Consider the following 20,334-nt stretch of genomic DNA (forward strand, 5'->3'; position numbering starts at 1 on the left):
TCTATGAAGACATGAAAGATCAGAATTGTTTTGTCTTATTATTTTAGGCACATTATATTTGTTCATACTATGAATATGAATATTTGTTAATAAGACAAAGCTGAAGATCAGATCACGTTATGAGAAATTAATGCAGAAAACCATGAAATTCCAAAAGGTTCACATACTTTTTCTTGCCACTGTATGTGTAATAGCTAATGGGGTGGAATGTAAACAGAATGAAGAATGTGTTGGTTCATCTTCAGCTGGACGTGGTGGAAGAAGTAGATTCTTAGCTTAGTATACTGTTGGAGGCAGATGCCTGGGTTTACTGTATTGTACCCCCCCCCCACCAAAAAAAAGAAAACAGCCTGAAATCACCAACTGAGAGATTACATTTGATGACAGGTATTAATATGTCACGTACTATGCTGATAGAAGTATGAAGAAAGGTTTCTGAATTAAATATTAGAGTAGATCTGCCTCTTGCAGATATTATTTTTGTTCCACTGGAGTAAAAGCCTACTGTATGTGTCTGAATCAGGGCTGAAGCAGATTTTTCAGCTGTACATAGGGAACAGATTCATATTTTGTTCCAGTATTCAATCTATATGGTGCAGGCTGAGAGAGATCTCATTCTGTCCATATCAGCCTACTTTATCGGTGCCAAACACTGACTAGCTAAAGCACAGTTTGCAGTCACCAAGTGGATTCTTCAGAGCAAATTGTGCCTGCTAATTACAATCTAAACAACTCAGCTAAACTTTAATGTGAAAGTATCGAGCCATATTTTAGACTGAAGCTGAGTGATGGTTTCAAATTTCACTAAAAGCTGTAGTGTTCTGTGTAGATCTCTAGTTTAATACCACAATGGTTGTGTACTTTACTATGTGACACATTCACAATTAAAAACATTTTGGTCAATACTTCAAATGAAGAGTAGGTGACTGACCTGAAAACATTTCATAATGGACTTGACAGTCTCAAAGCCTCAATTCCACTTTTAATTGGAAATGTATTCTGAGCTTCAGAAACAGCAAATGCTGACAGGACCAGAGAGGCCGCTCCGTGTCATTCAGTTCATAACTTTGAACAGCATATTCTGAATTCTATTGTAGCTCGCCATAAAGTAATGTGAAGCACTGCAGCTGGATGTGGAGCGAGTAGTAGCGCTTATATACTAGAGGAAAGGCCAATGAAAGAGATGATCAGGCGATCATATTCTGACTTTGGTAAATTAATGACTCAAGCCCAACTCACTGTAATCAAAGTCTGGGTTCTTTTTAAGTGTTATATAAGCAAAGCCTTTCTGGAGCTCTGCAGCTGCTGTGGGCTACAAGGTAATGCATGAATGAGTCCACGTCTTTGAAACAGTTCTCTACGCAGGTTAGAGATACAGTGCCTTTATGTCAATCACCATTACTTAATTCTTTTTTTCATACATTATCTGAGTGCTAATTACACAGTATTTACAGTGTAAACAAACAAACACCTGTTACCTTAAAGTTATATATCTCAAGTTTGTAGTGTGCAGACATTAACTCTTTTTTTTTTTTTATCAAAATATTTGTAGCACGAGGCTTTTTGTTGGTTCTCGTAGTATTATCTTAGTGGATAACACTGATTATTATTATTATTATTTGGTATAATGGGTAATGGTCACTGTCATACATTTGTACTTTCAAATCTTATTCCCAAGTATTCTGAAAAAAGGTTTTATTTCTCTTGTTTGGAGCAAGAGGTTTTGCTTGCACACGATAGTTGGTTATTCTGTGTTTGAAAAACAAACAATCACTGTATTGACTTTGGAATGAGTTGACTTACTGTAAGTGTTTTAATGTATTCTCACCTGAAGACACTAAAATGGAGGAAAGTTGCAATATAAAGCAGGTATCTTTTAGAAATTGAATTGATCCATTAAAGAAAATGGATTGTAAATGTCATACCCAATATAAAATCAAAGTGTTGTAAGACTTAAGTATGTTTTTGCACAGACTAATGTCTGACTGAAGTAAATGATCTTTGTTTTCTCACAGACATTTAGAGTCACATGAAATCTAAAGACAGTGATTGCATCAACAAGTGTCTTGAAGGGGTGAAGCAGTGAGTGCCATATGGTTAGTGGAGCTAACTTTGTTGGATTGGATTAATGGAGGAGATGACATTTGTTGCCCTTTTTTGTTCAACAGTTTGCTGTGCATGGAATGGCTACAAGTCTAAATGGAATTTGTACTTTCTTTGTATTTCACCTCTAATGTCCAGGTGATTTATTTTAAAATGGCATATAACATTTTGTAACTCATCGAGATTTTCTATTGTAAAGCAACTAATCCTTGAAATGCTATTTGCACTTTCATAGTCTATACTTGATACATTCCCTCTTTATATGAAAAAAAAAAAAGTTTGATGTGTGATGCCAATAAACTATGTGTTGAGTTTTGATTTGTGTTTTTTATTCATGGAGCTGAGATTGCTCCTCTTCCCTGATTGTTGAGATACAGTACCTACAGTCTGTAGAAACACATTGTGCAGAGAAAAAGATGACAGTGCCCTGGGAGCTGGGAGTGCTAATGCAGACAGATTCTGTCCTTCAGCAGAGTTAGTTTGCTTTCTGGAATCTAGTTTTCCACAAGCATTTCTAAGCTTCATTTAAGCTGCAGAACATATTACACAGTTTAATCCTGTTAACAGTGGTTATTAGTTTGGCAACAGCATTTAGAAAATAGAGTATAAAATGTTAACAGTGATAAATGACAGAAAGAGAAACATAAACATTCCTATGTCCTTAATAAAATATATGATAGCAGATCTCTGATCAGCCAGCAATTAGACAACTGCTGATGAAACCAAAGGGTTTTGGTTTTCCATGAAGGCTGAGTGTCAGCGGCAGAGGCCAATGAGCTGCAGCAGGAGGAGGAACAGGGAGACGATGTCCAGATAGAGGTTGAGAGCAGCGAACACATACTCCTCAGGAGAGACTGTATACTTCCTGTGTTTTCCACCCAGAATAAGCTGAGTATCAAACACCAAGTACTGCAGAGAGACAGATTGAGACGACATGCTTCAGCACTACAAACGCTCACATCTGAAGGCACTGTGTTTGTGTGACGAAAGAGACAGCGGCGGTTAGAGGAATCGGTTTGAAGGAAAACACGAGCAGCGTTTCCTATCTTTGAGCGCGAAGACTCTGCAGATAACACGCCATATAAATAATCATGTAGTCACAGTTGTACAGCTGAAAATAAGTTGTGACTTGGTGCTGACAGCCTGTTCAGCCCTGTGTGCAGTCGCAGTTTGTTCCACCAGCTGATGGGATGGGTCACAACATTTGCTTTTAATGCCAAAGGCAAACAGTGAGGTGACTGTGAACACGAAGCCCACTGCTGTTAAGCAGTGCATAATAGAAATTAAAGGCCACGAGGACATCAGAGTGACTCTCTTCAGACTAAATGCAGTGACAAGCGGCTGGTGGGCTGCTTGGCCCTGCAATCAAATCTCCCATCACATTGTCATCTGACATTAAACCTTCTTGGATGATGGTTTCTTTCATTTGAAAGGTTAGTTTCAGTCTGTTTCTCCATTCTGCCTGTGTTGCCCTTTTCTAAAAACCATTCTCTATTATGAAAATTTGAGTGTACTTACTAAAGAAAACAGCAGGGTTCCCAGGCAGGCGTATGTGATGTAAAGATACTGTTGAGAGAGACACAAAATCAGCAGCACTTTACTAACAATCGCCAACAGTTGGAAAATAACACTGCAGTGTTGGCTGCAGACGATAATCCAGCCTCCCTCTTTAACACAGCTTACAAATTACATCGTTTTCCATTTTAGTTGTTCTGTTTGATGAATATGATGCTGTAAGGGCTGATAAAGGCTGGACACAATATGTTTTTAGCAGTCGTCACAGTGAACATTTAATGCCACCGTCTGAGATCAGTGCAGGTTGGAGAGTGCACACTCTCTTTTTTATAGTCTGTTCAGGACACGGGTCAGTGGCAGTACATCCTGGGGATAAAAGCTATGAGGCTGTATATACTGCCTGCCTCGAACTGCAATTAATTTCAAACCTGTTCTCACAGCAAACACAGGTGTAAACACAATGACTAACTTGATTTACCTGCGATCGGAGGATTGCGCAAAGCAATGCAAACGAAAAGAGGGTCCAGGCAAACACCCACAGGCTCCCATTTAGTGTGGTGAAGTCCCACTGGTGCAGGAAAGGAGGGTGGGGGAGAGAAACAGTGAATGTGACAAGCCTCTCAAACGGAAAACTGTAGACACAACATCTCTCATTTACTCTCATCATTGCTGTAAAAGCCGGGGTGCTCAAGGTCGTCGGCATTGCAGCTGTGCTGTGAGGCAGATTACTAGATGATGAAGACGCACTGCAGCTCAATACAAAAGAAAATCCTAGCCATTCTCGATATAATGATCCTGGATAATTATTCAGCAAGATGCAACGCAGGCAGGGGAGGGTGACCTTTTGGCCCGCGTGGCCTTTTCAGATCGACAGAAAAAAAGATGGCAGCTACTTCAGGAGAATCACTTAACACTGATCACCTGAGCAGCTATGAGCTAAACATGCAAGGCATTGTGTATGACATTTATATCACAGTGACAGAGACAAAAGAGCTCCGTGCACGGTGTGGCCTGAAGAGCACGAGCTGCTGAAACTGCAAGATGAATGTAAAGTTGTAAAAATAATCTGAAAGGAGTGGTATTAGTGACCACGCTCAGCCTTCGATGGGCTGATGACATGGTGCAGTTTTCTATTCATATAATCCAGGAGCATTAAATGCAGACTATTTAAACCTAATCCATATGACTTCCTGCTACTGATTAGAAAAGAGAAAAGAGCATTTAAGGCCAGATGTGATGTCAGTGTATTCAGCAGACACATGCTTGTTTCTGTGACCCAGTCGTTGCAGAAAGAATATATGTCTGCAGCTCCTTCAGGTGCACTTAGCACTGATTCAGAGGGACTTTAAATGCATTTAGAATTTGCCTCTTATCTCGTCTGTTTTTCTTTTTCATTCAGTGACTGCACATTTACCTTTTTTTTATATATATATATGAGCCATTTATCAAGATGGTTTTCAAAAGGTCTCTTCACTTGTGCACACTGACTCTTGCTAATAAAGTCTAATTTGAAGTGTCACTTACACAAGCATAAGTTACTTTATATAAATACTGACAATTCAAAGATTAATACTGTTTATTTACTGTGCACATATATATAAAGGTAACTGTAGCAGAAGCTTCTTTAATTAATCAAATTTGTTCATCTATCATTGTACTGTAATAATTGTAAAATTACCTTTTACATTAGATTCTTGGTGAGGTTGGAAATTCACATCAGCATTATTTATTATTATCATTTAAAGCGCATGCATCACTGTCACTTCACCAAACTTAGCCTTGGGTCCTTTCAATATCTAAATGTAACTCAGTGGAGAAGCATTGTGCCAGCAGTGTTTCTGAAAGGACTTTTTTAAAGATTAACTTTGTAGCATGTTTGCTTTATTAGACAGTTCATGGTAAAAAGGACACTGACAAAAAGGAAGAAGGGGCATTGAGCAAATAACAAAAGGCTCAAGGCCATTTCTGAACTCAATATTTATGATAGGAGTCTTAGTCAGCACGAGAGCAGCCCAGACAGAGGTTTAACTCTGTCCCACCTCTTGACATAAGGAATTAACTTGATTGACAAATACACTGATCTCAGCATTAATCATAGTTTCGCCTGGGCAGCAAAGCCATCAGAGCTTTAAACTGGTGACTGCATATAGCAAACACCGCATGAAAAAACGGACCTGACTAGCTCAGCTTAACACGTTTCCTTTGACTGCACAGGCAAGTGTACGGACATTTACCACCGGCTGCGTGGCAAAGTTGCCTCAGTTTATGAAATTTCACTTGACTGCACTGCAAACTGAGCTCAAAGTGTGTGACAGATCTTACCTTTGACTGCATAGCGAACAGAGTCAAGGCGAAGGACACCAGCGCTGTTGCCCCCATGGCCCACAGAACTGCCTCAGCATCAAAGTACCTGCAGAGAGAAATATCAAACAGACGCAGTGGGAACAAACCCCATAGTATCATGTCAATCTAGTGAGCAGTTAAAGTGTATACACTATTTGAGCAGTGGGGTTCTGTTCGCTCCCGAGAGGCAAACATTGGGTCCTATAAGAAATGTGGTATTTTATCATGTAACAGTTTAAACTGACGCGTCTCTACTAAAGTGAAAGACCCCCACTGGACGTGCATTGCATTATGTGTTGCCCATGTTCATTTCATGTCTGATACAACTTCTGGCTATGTGTCATAAATATGGTAATTTTAATGTATTTTGGAGAGCAGAGTATCAACTGATAGCTTTTCTGATAGAGTGACACTCTGCTAAAGAAGAAATATCTCATAAATGGAAAAGGTATCTTGTGTTTATGCTGGCGCTGGTACAGAGAAAAACGGTTTTCAGCTGTTGGTGATGCTTCTGATTTATCTCCAGCTTCACCCAGAGAATATGATGCCATACGCTTTTTTAATTTGGCAAACCAGCCATGATAACATCTTTCCGGGTTAGATGGCTTCATTGCTGGCATCAAACTCGTTATCAGATATAGATCAAACAGGGCTGTTGTTGTGTAAATGAGTCAGCATCAGGTGGGGATTGATCCTTGGACACTCACGCTGCCACAGATCCAAGCATCAGGCCCTCTGCAATAGTCTGAGACACAGGGAGAGAAAGATAGATGGGAGACAAATGGAAAGTAAATACATAACAGAAAAATGGTGGAATAGAGCAGGTGTGGTGGGGGTTTAATTTGATGCCTGGCTGGTACTGCTTCTACTCACAAACAGGCCCAGGGCAACGAAATTGAGAGGAACTTGACGACGAAGGTTGTCACAGCAGGACATTGCCAGGATGAGCACCATCACGGCCGCCCTATTTCACAGAGAATATAAAGTGTATCGTAAATAGCAAATAAACAGGCTATAAAAAAGAAAAAAAAGAGCTGTGTTTAATATGTGAATTCAGCCAGTGAATTATTCAGGGCAGTTTCTTGGAGTGGGATTCAGAAGCAGGTGACAGCTCGTGATTTACGTGAGATTTTATTACGTGTTTAAACATGCAGATGGTCAAAGATGCTAAAACAAATAAGCACGCAGTGTTTAAACAATCTAACTAAATGTTCAGGGCAGCTTACATCATAGCATAGGAGAACCAGAAGTTGGCCAGTGTCCAGTTCCTGAGAGTGTCCCTGTTGTTTGATAAGGAAAAGGGAGTGGTTAATAGAGGAACCATTTATTAGATAGAGGCAGTAGAATGATTTGATTAAATATTAACAGAGGACAGAGCATTGTGCACATGGGAGCCAGATGGAATTTATGAAAAGAAATTACTGTAGCAGCGTTCCACCACATACATTATACAAAACATATAAAGCTTTCGAACAACTGCAGGCAAAAATATTAGGTTTTAGAAACGCTCACGTATTCTCTACCGTTCTTGTGTCACTTCACATATTTATGGTTATTTGAGCAGTGCTGAGCTGCATGCTGGAAATTTTTGTTAGGACAACTGTGGTGCTTGTACACTGTGATGTTGGAAGGCCTTGCACACTGACAGACTACACTAAAGGCTGATAGATGGATAGGTGCCTGACATGCATTTCCTCTCTTACACGGGGAAAAGGAATTCCCCTGGTGCCTCACCAGTAAATAAAAGCACAGATGATCCCAACAGTCACCAGCAGCTGCAACATCAAGGTCAAGTAGACTTTTCTTATGAAACCTGTTCGGAAAGAAAGAAAACACACACACACACAACACACACACACACACACACACACACGCACGCACGCACGCACACACACACACACACACACACACACACACACACACACACACACACACTTGTTTATGCTGCACCACAATTCAAAATGATTGTTTTCACCAAACCCGCATTTCAACCTCTCATTTCAAATAATTTGTGTTGTGTGGGAGGTGAGGAGCTGCAGCAGGGTACAGTACAGTACAGTTTGCAGATCAGGGAACAATTTTCAATTTCAAATCAATTCCAAGAAAACACTGAAAAGAAAATGGAGGGTGTGAATTCTGTTTATCCTTTTCTGCTCTGGCCATGCAAGCTAACACATATTCATTATGCTCGCTCCATTCCTCACCTCTTCGTATGGCAGCATCGCTGAAGCCACTATCCTCTAAGCTGCTGGAGTAGTCAGGTGGAGCTTCAACGTACTGCTGGTCACCTCCAGCTGCTGCCATACCCTCAGGAGGGGCCATGTTATCATAGGTGCCAGGAGGGGAGACTACTGCAACTTGTCCTGTCCCAACCTGCATCATGCAGACAAACAGACGGTTCAAACTACACTTGGGTTTGGATAGTGGACTCAGTTTTCTTTCTTTTTGAAGTGAGTGAGTGAAAGGAACACTGTCATCAATGTGAAATCAAATGAGCAAACAGTTCTTGTGCTGCTGACACTTAATATATGATAATCCCATGATCAAAGACTGCTGGTGTGTGTGATTTCAGCTGATGCTTTCTTAACAGTTAGACATTAAATCCAAAATGAAGGGAAAAAATATGATTTTATCTCAGCTTCTGTACTAAAAAGGTACTGATGTTGGGACTGACCTGATAGCTCACCCCCGTGTAGGAGCTCTCTCTGTAGTCCTGAGGGCTGTACGAGGGAGGTGGTCCATATCCACCATTGCTGTTGCCATTGGTTTGGGCCATTGCTCTGACAGACAGGCAAGGTAATGTCACGGCTGAGACACTAAAGCATTTTTATAAACGTCAACGCTTTCATCAGGAATGCTAAACTGGCAAATGGGGCAATGTCAGCGTGGAACAAATAAATGGGTGATTACAAAATGATGCATCACACATCACAAACACTGAGCGCCATCCATGACTAACATTAATAATGATGGCCTTAAGCCTCATTCTCTTATAATAGAGCTGTATGTGTATTTAATGGCCAAATAGGTTGCGGTTAATTGAGCTCAGAGGACATTCAGATGTCATCAAGGAAGACAGAGCAAATGCAGGGATTTTATTTCATATACTGTGACGACATGACACTTTAAGGTCCCCGGTTTTGCATTAATCATTAAAGTCATTGAGTCATAATTAGTTGCACAATCACAAATTCTGTATGAAATGAAACCACAAGAAAGCTGCGCTGGCTGTAGATAAGAAACCAGCAGTTTCAAAGACGCGTCAGCACTGTATTTTGATCTGTGTAGATGGTTTAATCAAAAATATACACTCCCTGTAACATCGGAAATTAGTAATGACTCATGCCACATAAAAACCTAATTTGACATCAGCTTCCTCAATACAGCTCAACTAAACTCCTGAAATAAAACCTGTGATTGACAGAACAAAGTGAAAATACTGTATGTTTAAACATATTTTCTAATTTTTGAATGACAAGAGCTGGACTTTGTTTCTGTTTGCTTACATAGCCTTAAACATCCCCACTTCCGAGATGTGACAAAACTGTTTTTCTAGTGTTCAAAAAGCGACCGGCCGCTGTTTGACTTCAGGTCTGTTCACATAAATCAATTAATAACAACTTGAATCCATTGAAATATGCCTTACCTCTGCTGTGACAGCTTGGAATCTGCACTGCTGCTCTTCCTGTAGTGTTGGTTCCCCTTGAGGGCAAAGTCTACCTGTTATCAGTCAGTTCCCACAGAGACAGGAGTTAAGCTCCAGGGGAAAAGGATGTATCCCTCATTAGGCTCAATGGGATATTCTGATGAAGTTCTTAAAATGTCATTAAACCAACAGGGCTGGCACTTTGTTAGAGCAAACTGTGTCTTTACCTTTTTCTTTCTTTCTCCTATTCGGTGCCATAAAAGCCTTTAGAAGTTAAAACTAATGCTTTCAACAAATGCAGGTTATAAATTTCAATTTCCTGTAATGACACATCATTAGGCTGCCGTAAGTGATAAGTCTGTAACATTTCTTCCTGTATCGCACAAAAAGGCCAATGCAGTACAATGGCCCCTGTGAAATGTTGTCACGTGACCTTCCTGGCTCTCCTTGGTTACACATTGACAGCAACCTGCTCATGGAAATCATCCAGTCACAGACAGACGGCTGATGCACGCCATGAATCCAACCTACACAAAGGGATTATGGATATTGAGTATCAGCAAGGAAGAATAGCTAAAGACATACTGTATGCTGAAAATACGTGAAGTAATGTAGGTCAATACAGTCTTAGTGCTCCTCCATGGAGAATTGCCACTGAAAAGGATATAGTGAGGACTTCATCTATGAATGAGAAACCAGTCCTTTTTCAATGAAAACAGCTCAAATACTTTGTCATTTCCACTTCATAGCATTGATTAAATTTGATTCCACCAAACATCGTGTGTTTTAATGTAATATTTAAAGGGATTATACCTCAGATACATAACGACGACAACCTCTAGACTGTGTTTCAGGCTCTTTTCATGACAGCAACCATTAGACTTCCTGCTTCATGTACACCCACTCTGCAGCTCTGGCTGTTGACTTGAACAGTAAAGCTGCAGAAGACAGATTATTTATAAAGGACTGAACAACAACTAAAGCTGGTAATTTGGTTCTGATCTCTGTACATGATTAAAAAAAAGGCAATTTCAACTAAGTGAGAGTCTTTAATATCACAGCAGCACAGAGTTTATATATCAAACAAACACTGGGGGGCACTAGTCTCCTGTGCTTCTTCTACTAATTGTAGTGATTTGGTTGTGACTCTCCCACTTCTCACACCTCCCCACCCAACCAGCAGCACCAAATCCCCCTGAGAGCTCTCTTAGACCAGCTGCCTCTCCATTTTAACTGCTGGATCAAATCCTTCATTTCTCTCAACTACATGTAATATTTTTGTTTCCTTTAAAGTGTCACTAATGCAAAACGTTGTTTCCCTGTTCAGACAGCAACGCGTCTTCTTTTAAATTGAAGAATAGAACGAACACTCGCCACACAGTGGAAATGAGCATCATATCTGAAGCCTAAGACAGCATTTCAGCCACAAACATAGATCCTCGCTCTGTTCTGCTCTGATTGGTGTGTCCGTCAACATGGGCTAGATTTACACTGCCTGCTCAAATCTGACAAGGTTTCTCTCACCCATTCATAAGATCTGAGCTGGATTTGAACAGGTGGCGCACCAAACAAAGTCACATTTGAGCAGGCAGTTGAAATCCAGCCTGTGTTGACACACCAATCAGCGTGGAGCCCAGTGTGTGGCTGCATTTAACTCAGATCTGATGGACTCGGTGCTGTCCAAACAGGGGTAACACACATGGAGCAGAATGTGTGCAGAGCAGAGAGCTGTGTCATGAGACACGGGATGGATGGAGGAATTAAGGGAATGAGGGAAGGAAGAAAAGAGCGACCACAGGAAGGATAGAAGAAAAAAAAAGAGGACAGAGGGAGGGGAAGAGAGAGATGAAAGTAACAATGGAGGGATGAAATGAGAAAGGAAGGTACACAAGAATGAAGGAAGGGTGGAAGAAAGAATAGAGACAAAACAAACAGAAGAAATAAAGGAGCAAAGTATAAATGAAAAAAAAGACAAGACATAACAAAGACAACTAGACAGAGGGTGTCTTTTCTTCTTGCAGACAGGCTGTGACAGCTCTGTTTTGTCAGACTGCTACGATGCTCTTTGGGGCTTTTGAGACCGAGGATCACAAAAGGGAGTATTCTGGTGTCACCGGAGAAGGAGAGATGTAGCCATCATGAGAGCCTCTCTTACGCTGCATGCTGTTGTGAATTACTGCTTCCCGGCCATTCTGGCCACAGAAGGATTTATTTGGAGAATTGAAATGGTGGTTTGTGTGACCTCAGAGAGCTCCAGTGCAGGTCTGGATGTCTGTGCGACTACATGCTTCTTCATTTCTAATTTACAGCCCTCCTGAAGCTGCTAGTGCAGAATTTCAGCAGGATGTATTGCCAATGGGAGACTTCTACAATGGCTCCCATTACACTGCGGGACTGCATGTGCTACTGTAAATAATGAGATAGTCCGTACGGTGTTCCATTTACAGTAATAACATCAGCCAGTCCAGCTGCGTCAAGTATAGGATAATATTTCAGTAAAATGAACCATCTTGACACAACATTTCGACTCACCGCGACAACCACATCAGCACCGCGTTGGTTTCCAGGCGGACTTGCATTATCTTGTTTAGCTAATGAGTCAAACTAATTCTCTGCACATAATTAAGTGAATGAACATGACTATTATTCATAGTTTATTTCATATATTTCATTACTGTAGTAGAGAGCACAACACCGCAGATGAATCTATCCTTATTAGGGTCAGAGTTTACATCAGCATTGTTTCAAACGAGCACTCTGTTGAGTGTATTCTAGGAAGTAGGACTTTAATTCAGTATCAACCGTGTTGCAGATGATACTAATTTCACTGAAATGTTTCAGTGACTGTAATAAATTGTTTTCAAAATAACCACATCATAAGGAAATTAACAAGTCTTTAGGTCGTTTAATTCTACAGTGCCCTGGTTTTGTGAGTGAGCTCAAGGCTCAATAGCTGAGCTGGCTGGGAACAGTGTTAAAACTATACTGTGGGTGAATGTTTGTGCTGGTATATGTTGGCTTTGGTTGGGCAGCACGTCAACAACACAGGGAGCCAACAATAAACCACTGTGGAACTTACCAGCAACTAAATCAGCACTCATAATGAAAGCCATTATTGCACCATTCATCAACACTGCGGGCTAATAAACCAACAGTGCTGCATTACTTTCCATGTTTCAATACTCAGACAGCTGAGTCACTAAATTTAATTTCTTTTAGGTTGTTTCAAGTTAATTCAGCTCTAACATATACTGCGAGACTCTAAGCTGGGCGAGTTTTCACAGACATCTACCCTCTGATTCTTCTCAAATGACTGAATCTTTGTTTTGTAACTTGAATTGATCTGTAAATACTTTGAGATTGGGTTTCCAAAGATAAAACGCTTCTGATAAAATTTGCAAATGCAACAAAACATCTGTAATTTTAACTGCGAAACCTCAGCCAGTTAATCAGAGTCGACACACGTGGATCTGAAGACGTATCGACTGATCACTCTTCTGACAACGTCAGGCGGCTGAGTTTGGGATGGGGCTGACTCTGAGTGGAGTGGAGTGTCATGATGCCATGACAGGACTGAAGGAAAGTTTGTTTAAAGGCATGGCAGTGTCTGACAGGCTGGGTACATGCTGCCAGGTCAAATGTAGGCTAGAGCTCTATGTAATCCCTCAGGGTCCAGAGCAATCATCATCATGGAAAAATCTTCTCCTCCCTTCATATTCCTGCTGCAGACATATGTAATAAAGACTTTGTGTGTTAAGTAACGTCTCAAATAGGCAGCAGATTATTTATTTTTAACACTCTACGAAGGGCAGCTATGGTGCTTTCATCACAATTACTCTCTCTTCAAAAACAGGCACTGTTGAAATTATTTATAATATAGAATGCAGAAATGTTCCTGTATGGAGCATATAGGAGGTGCCTACAATCACACCAGGACAGTCTCCACTCCAACCTCACAGATGATGAAGGCACTAGGGGTAAAATAATTGTAAGCTAGTGCAAAGGAATTGAAGCCATTGTGAAACATAGGCTGCCCAAGGACAGATGGGAGACCGGTCGGTCTGTGAAGAGGCCATGCAGCCATTTGCTGTCAGATGCTCCCTGTCAAAAACTGGACAGAGAAGATGTGACTTTAGGTCTTTTCTTTGCTGCCAGAATGTATTCAAACAGAGAAAATAGATTTCACATAAGCCGTGACAACCAGAGAACAATAACTGACAGTGGTATTTCACTGCTGTTATGACTCTGACAAGAGGAACCATTGCTGCCACCAGGCACTGGTCAAATGTCAGTCTGTTTCTCTTCTGGCTTTATGACACAACCTGCTTGGTTAATCATTTTATCGACTGGGAGAACTACATTTTTTATTATATATAATATAATAAATATGAAAAGCTAGATTAGTTTTGTTCATTTTACGTTCTATCACTATCAATCGAATGTAGTTAAACCTCACCCAGTGTGTTATGAACTTTAACTTTCACTGCTAATTTGTAATGTTAAAGAGAAATAGCAAAGATTTATACCACTGAAACATCAGACAAAACAAGCACTAAAAGATCCAGCAAAAAGATCGCAATGTATATTAAGTCACTGAGCAAAATGATTTTTCATACTAGCATTATGTGTTTGATGCACACTGAAAAGTGCTTGTACGATATAATCAGTTATGGCCTGTGTGCTTCTCTTTGGCTGGATTCGAGGGCAGTATCAAGACAGAGAAGACAGAAACAGACAGATAATCTTGTGACAAAGGACAACACTGGTCTGCAGCAGAGCAGATTTTGAAGAAGAGTGCAGATATGGAACAGCGTTTGCTTTTAGATATGCCTTTGCACCAACTGTTATGTGCCGGCTGTGAGCGAACAAAAGCGGGGCACCTGCAGCGTGTGAGTGCAAAATCATGGACTATTTTAAATAGCGGCTCTGGAAAATATTTAATGTTTTTTTCTTGTGCTTACTATGTGCCACCTCCAGGGTGATACTCTGCTGTGGATTACAATATATCAGGACAAAATGATGACTTTCCAAATAATAGGAGGTGGGAGGGCCAATGTTTTTTAAACAACTAATTACATTTTACAGTTTTTACAAATTTGAACTTAATAGTATGCCATTAAATGATCTATTTGGAATTTTTTAGTATTTTAATTTAATTTTTGAAAAACTGAGAGGAAATTATTTTTTAAAAACACTTTAAATTTAGAATGTGTTGGATATAAAAGGGTGAGTAAATAAACTGCAGCACACGTCTGACATAGATCTGTGTCCCACTTTGAATTAGTGACAGGATATTTTCCCTTAGGATAGTTGTTCCACTGTGTTAGAATCTACGAGGCTGAAGCTACTACACAAATGGAAAAATACAAACATTATAGACACGCTGACACACAGAAGCTCTTTATTTATTCTGGGTCCTTCTTTTTTTTTGGAGTTTGCTTGACTGTTTCGGTAACTTAAAGCATTAGACACTAATAGAGCTGATTTTATTCATGCTATAGTCAATGTTGTTGCTGGATTTACAGAGTAAAAGCTGGGTAATTGATAGAGACTGCCTTGTCTTAGTACAGTGGTGAAGTGATGCTGATGTTGCCCTATGTAGCGTGTCTGTGGCATTTCACGGTTAGACCAGCTACGCCGGGCTGGATGTGGGGATCCTGATGTTTTATGAGGATTCTGCCTACTGTTCAGCTTTGGCTGCTGCAGTAACTTCTACTGACAGACAAATCTCTGTGGGCAGGAAACACGAACTATATCATAGTGATATCACACGGGAGCAATACCAAGTTCCTGTTTAGCTACAGAAGAAAGTACATTATTATATGATATAATAAATTACAACTAGCAGCCTATAATGTCAGGTCCAGAGTGAAAGGAGACAAATGTATCAGCCAAGACGAGTCCAATGTCCTTGTGCAGGATTTAAATGACTGCCATAAGTCAATATATGGCACCCTCATTTAAATTGGATTGGGAGGACATAACACATGTCTTTACAATGTTACTCTGGTCTGCGGAGATGGTTCAACAAAATTTAGCAACAAGCCAAACAGAAGTAGCAGCAGACTGCAGGGACAGTTTGGGTAATCCATCAAACAGTCTCTGACATCTGAAGAGAATGCAGACGCCTCCACACTCCACACTTCATGCATTATGTTCCATACAAGCACCATAACACACAGCTATTATATTCAGTAAACAGCTAGAGTGAAAAATGCTCATAGTCATTTTTACCGCATGAGTGATCTGAATAAAACAAATCTGCCAAACTCTCCACAAAGTGCTTGTAAGCTGATGTGTTCTTGAGTTCCAGATGCAGCTGTGCCTTTGTGTTTTTGTGCTTTGGACTTGGTCTGAGCAGGAGGGCTTCTAAAAAGTTCAAACATCCAGTGATCCCTGACTTCAAAATAGCTAATAACTATTCACACACTGATTTAGTATGTTCTTACCAGTTGAGGCACAGTTACCAAAACACTAGCATGAACTAAATACATAAATAAAAACACCTGCATTCGACCTTTCCACCTTATTAACATATATCAACACTGGCATGTGCTGTTTAGTTAGTAGTAACTTAAGCTATCCTCTCTGAGAATGTGCTGCAGGCTGTGGCCTGCACAACACGTCATTATGCCTCGACAGGACAAATGTGCTCAATCATACGTTTAGATAGCATCATATGTGGCACGCTTTTCCTCCCCTTCATTTTTATGCTGAAATGAGTTCCTGTTCCTCCAGAGCATACATGATAACAAATCTAAAATGTCAGCATCCTATGATTTATCACACCATTCTTGACAGAGAGGTTGTATATCATTGCTCAAACATTCCATTGACAGGATGAAATGTCACATATTAATTCATAGCTCATAACTAAAGCGTTTTTTTTTTCTCCCCGTGTGTCACTCAAAATGGTGAAGAAGAAATATTCTGTTCAGCGTAGAGGCACAAGTGTTTTCAAACTGTGTCCTTGTGTGTCAGGCCTCACGCAGGTGGACTCTGAAGAGCAGATCTGCTATTCAAAGACACAAAACTATTTGTTGTGTTCGTACATACAGTAATACAGACAAGACAAAACACGGGCAAGTGCCTCACTGATTCAGTCGATCAGGTGAACGCGCTTGAACACATCTGAAGGGTTTTTCAAATGCACTTGCTGTGACATTCTTAGTTTCTAAGTAAAAGCGCTACACTGAATAAAGACTGCAGTTAACAAATTCCCTGGTAAATTTGTATTCATTATTTATTTATTTTAGTATTTTGCTTTTTTACTTCTAAGTGTGTGATTTTAAGTGACAATTCTTGTGCATAAAGCCAGTGACATATGTTTTTTTGTTTGTGTTTGCAACTGTATTAACCAAATATCAGCCTGCAGAACAGTAATGTTCAGCTGTTCTGGCCCCGTGAATAAAATACTACATGCGGTGTATCAATTATGAAGTCCAATTACTCACTCACAGGCTGGAGTGATCAAAAGCAGGCTCTGTTCTGATGTGGGGTTTCTTTTCTCTTTATTTTACTTTATGTTTTTGGGGGTTGTTGGGGGAGCACAGAAGTTTCTTTTATGGCTGCTTTGATTGAGGCTTTGAGAGATGATGAAATTACAATAATTCCCTGTGTTTTAAAAAACCGCACTCGTGTCCTTCAGAAAGCTCGTTCTTCATGCAGCAGAGTGTATTACAGCTTCAGCGTCTCCAGGATTCGACTTGTGGGAGTCGACTGAAGTCGTTTTCAGCAGCGAAGAATGCCATATGTGACAGATGTGATTGGCTGGTCAAAACCGTCTTTGTGGAAGAAAAAGAAAAATCTGTTGTGTGCAGCCACTAATTCCACATCAGGCTGAATCTGCTTCCTTCAGGAGCGTGTCACAAAGCATTAGAAGCTAAATTAGAACATTTCCACAATTAATTGCTGGAGACAGAGGGGCAATTAAGTTGGACACCCTGTAAGCAATTAGATCCAAGTTGTCATGTGCTGAGAAGAGCGTGTGTGCTACAATATGTCAAGGTCGTATCGATCATTCGACTCCCCTTTGACGTATTCTCTGATCTTTGTGTCCAAGACAGTAAAGACCTAAGAGCAGACAGTGGTTATCTATTCTATCTACTCTACAGTGTGAATCTTTCACAGTGTATCGTGGTTATCCCAGTTTGTTTGAGACAACGTTGAGATGGACGACTGAGAACCTCCACACACATTTGCACGATCTATCGTCACATGCTCAAGTTCTTACCCCCGAGCTAAATTAACTTCTTCTTGACATTATTTAGATTAGACTTTAACGTGTATCACCATTATGTAATGAAAAATGATATGATCCCCTCATTCTGAAAATCCCTCACATATCCATAGTAACTGACAGGTACAATAATTATTTCTGATTGTGACATGCACATGGTGTTAGGGATGCTGTTGAGTTGCACTGGCTCATGTACACAACCTATTAAGATGTCATGTGCATTGGCAGCATGGAGGCGTTGACATGACGTCTATTTATGAAATGATTCATTAAATTTGCACATTTACATTAATGCAGCATTTTCATCTCATTTTATTCAAGTGTCTTAAAACAACAGTCAGGTGCCCATAGGAGTTTCTTCTTGGATTCAAATGTGTATCTAGAGCTATAATGAGGCATAATGAGTCTGAGTTGAATAATTCAAGTGAATATCTTCCAAGTATAAAAGTCCCTCTTTGTGTTTGTCTCCATTACTTGAATAGGAAGCATCATTTAGTGGGATCTATTGGTATTAATGGGTATAGCAAGTAAAACCTGTCTCAGTGTTGATATAAAAGCCCGACAGTGAACACCTTTGAAGAAAAAACAAAAAAGCTTTAAACAGTAACAGAGAAAAAAGTCACAATGAGAACAGGAAACAAGCTAAATGAGTGAGCTGGTGTCAGATAATTAATTGAAAAGCTTGACATTTTGGGAAATCTGCTTTTGCTTTCATGAAGCGAGATCAGAGGATCCTTCCCCTCTCATATCTCTAAATATAAAAATAAAGCCAGTAGCTGGTTACATTAGCTAGAAGCCTGACACCGTCCAATCTCAATCTGCTACCAAGCAGTCCGTGCAAACACCTAAAATGTATTTTTTGTGAGTTCTGTGTCAGACTTAACAATGACTAGCTGGTGTCTCTGCTGATTGCCTGGAAACACACAGTGATGACAAGAAACCAACATGACATGAGTGAGAGGTTGTGATAACAAGGCAGCATCTACTCTCCAGAGACTGAGGCTGTCTCACTCCCTATCTGCTCAATAGTGCGCTACACTTACTGTCGGCCATGTTGAGTGTCCAAATGTTGAGTGCATGTCCACTACAGTACACTGTTGACACACTTGAAAACTTTACTTTACTGTTACAGAGAATGTGGTGCACAGGGCATGTCCATTACTTAACAGTCCTACAATGCAACGCTTCTCGTTGTGCAGGTGGCTGTTCTGCAGCTCTAGAGCTGAACATTGTGATGCTCAGTAAGTGTCTCAGTTTACTGCTCATTATTTGGTCATTGTACGTTACACAGGGAGGAGTGAATAGGAAGTGATTTCAGACACAGACTGAGAGTGATGGCCATTATGAGTCTGTGAAGTTGTTTATACCGTACATAAACTACAATGACTATATTTTTGTATGGTTGTGATGACACTCGCTTATATGCTTTGAATAGTTTTTCACAACAGCGGAGGTCTGCGGATGAGATAAGTCAGGTTAGTGGAACAGTAGATTGCTGGTCTCTGTGGAATATTTAATATTGTTAATAATAAAAACAGGAAATCAACAGCTTTATTCTTTACGATTCTTTTGAGGAAAGGTTATGATGAAATGCGACAGCCAAAAAAAAAAAAAACAAGTGTTCAGTAATGTATGCATTTTAAAATGAGCATTATGCTAATTACATGTATGATATTGCAGCAATGTTTTTCACTGAGTACGAGCATCATTCTACATTATGGATCCTGCTCATGATTTAAGATGAGAACTGGCAGATAATTAATGATTGTGCTGAATGCACAAGATCCTCCCTGTGCTCAGGCTGGGTGACACTGACCGTGCCCCCTCCACCCTACAGACACGCACACATCTGCCCCCTCAGTTGCTCTCATGATAGATTGTGTTGATGGCGCTCATTGACCTCAGTTTAACACCCTTCAATTCACATCAGCTGCAGACTTTCTCGATCGACTATGAGCTATTTCACACTGCCCTCAGTGCCCTAACTCTGGGTGAAAAATTTATTTAGCTGAAATGGTTATAGAAGAATTTACATTATTCATCCACTTTAAGAATAATAAGAGCACATTAAACTAAATAACTCTAGGTACTTATATGGGAAATTGCTCCACAGAATGTTAAATCCCAGTATATTTTCCAAGACATAAGCCTTACATGCATTTCAGTGTTATGAGCAGTGAAAATGCTTTTTAGAGCATGAATCTTAAAATCTGGCTTGTTAAAATGGTTTTTGTTAAAAATCATTTTTTTATGTCCTAATACAACATTACATTAATACACATTTACGTCACTTTACCCACATTAAGTGTCCATAACTGACATTTACTTAGGGTTTCCTTTTTCTCAGCAGTCACCAGAACAGTCCTCCACCCTGGCCAAAGAGAGCCGAGTGGCTGACAATGGCTCATTAGTAAAAGAGTGAAATATGCAGCGAGACGGAGGCTAGTTAGTCAATTGACAATCCCGCACATTAGAGCAAGAAGATCCA

At 40.1% G+C, this 20,334-nt stretch overlaps 1 protein-coding gene across 1 annotated transcript; it reads right to left on the reverse strand.

The window, feature by feature from the left end:
* Window positions 1-550: 550 nt before the first annotated feature.
* Window positions 551-9,658, reverse strand: zgc:110410 (LFG_like domain-containing protein). The gene is made up of 11 exons (XM_026373338.1): window positions 9,608-9,658; window positions 8,636-8,741; window positions 8,166-8,334; window positions 7,696-7,774; window positions 7,188-7,241; window positions 6,835-6,925; window positions 6,669-6,706; window positions 5,941-6,028; window positions 4,097-4,186; window positions 3,622-3,669; window positions 551-3,012 (listed from the first exon to the last, which is right to left on the reverse strand). Exons 2-11 carry the CDS (start codon window positions 8,735-8,737, stop codon window positions 2,860-2,862), a joined length of 912 nt encoding a protein of 303 aa, XP_026229123.1. The 5' UTR covers window positions 8,738-8,741; window positions 9,608-9,658; the 3' UTR covers window positions 551-2,859.
* Between the last annotated feature and the right edge of the window lie 10,676 nt (window positions 9,659-20,334).

The sequence above is a fragment of the Anabas testudineus genome, chromosome 16 (genome assembly GCF_900324465.2).
Source record: "Anabas testudineus chromosome 16, fAnaTes1.2, whole genome shotgun sequence".
Lineage (NCBI taxonomy): Eukaryota > Metazoa > Chordata > Actinopteri > Anabantiformes > Anabantidae > Anabas > Anabas testudineus.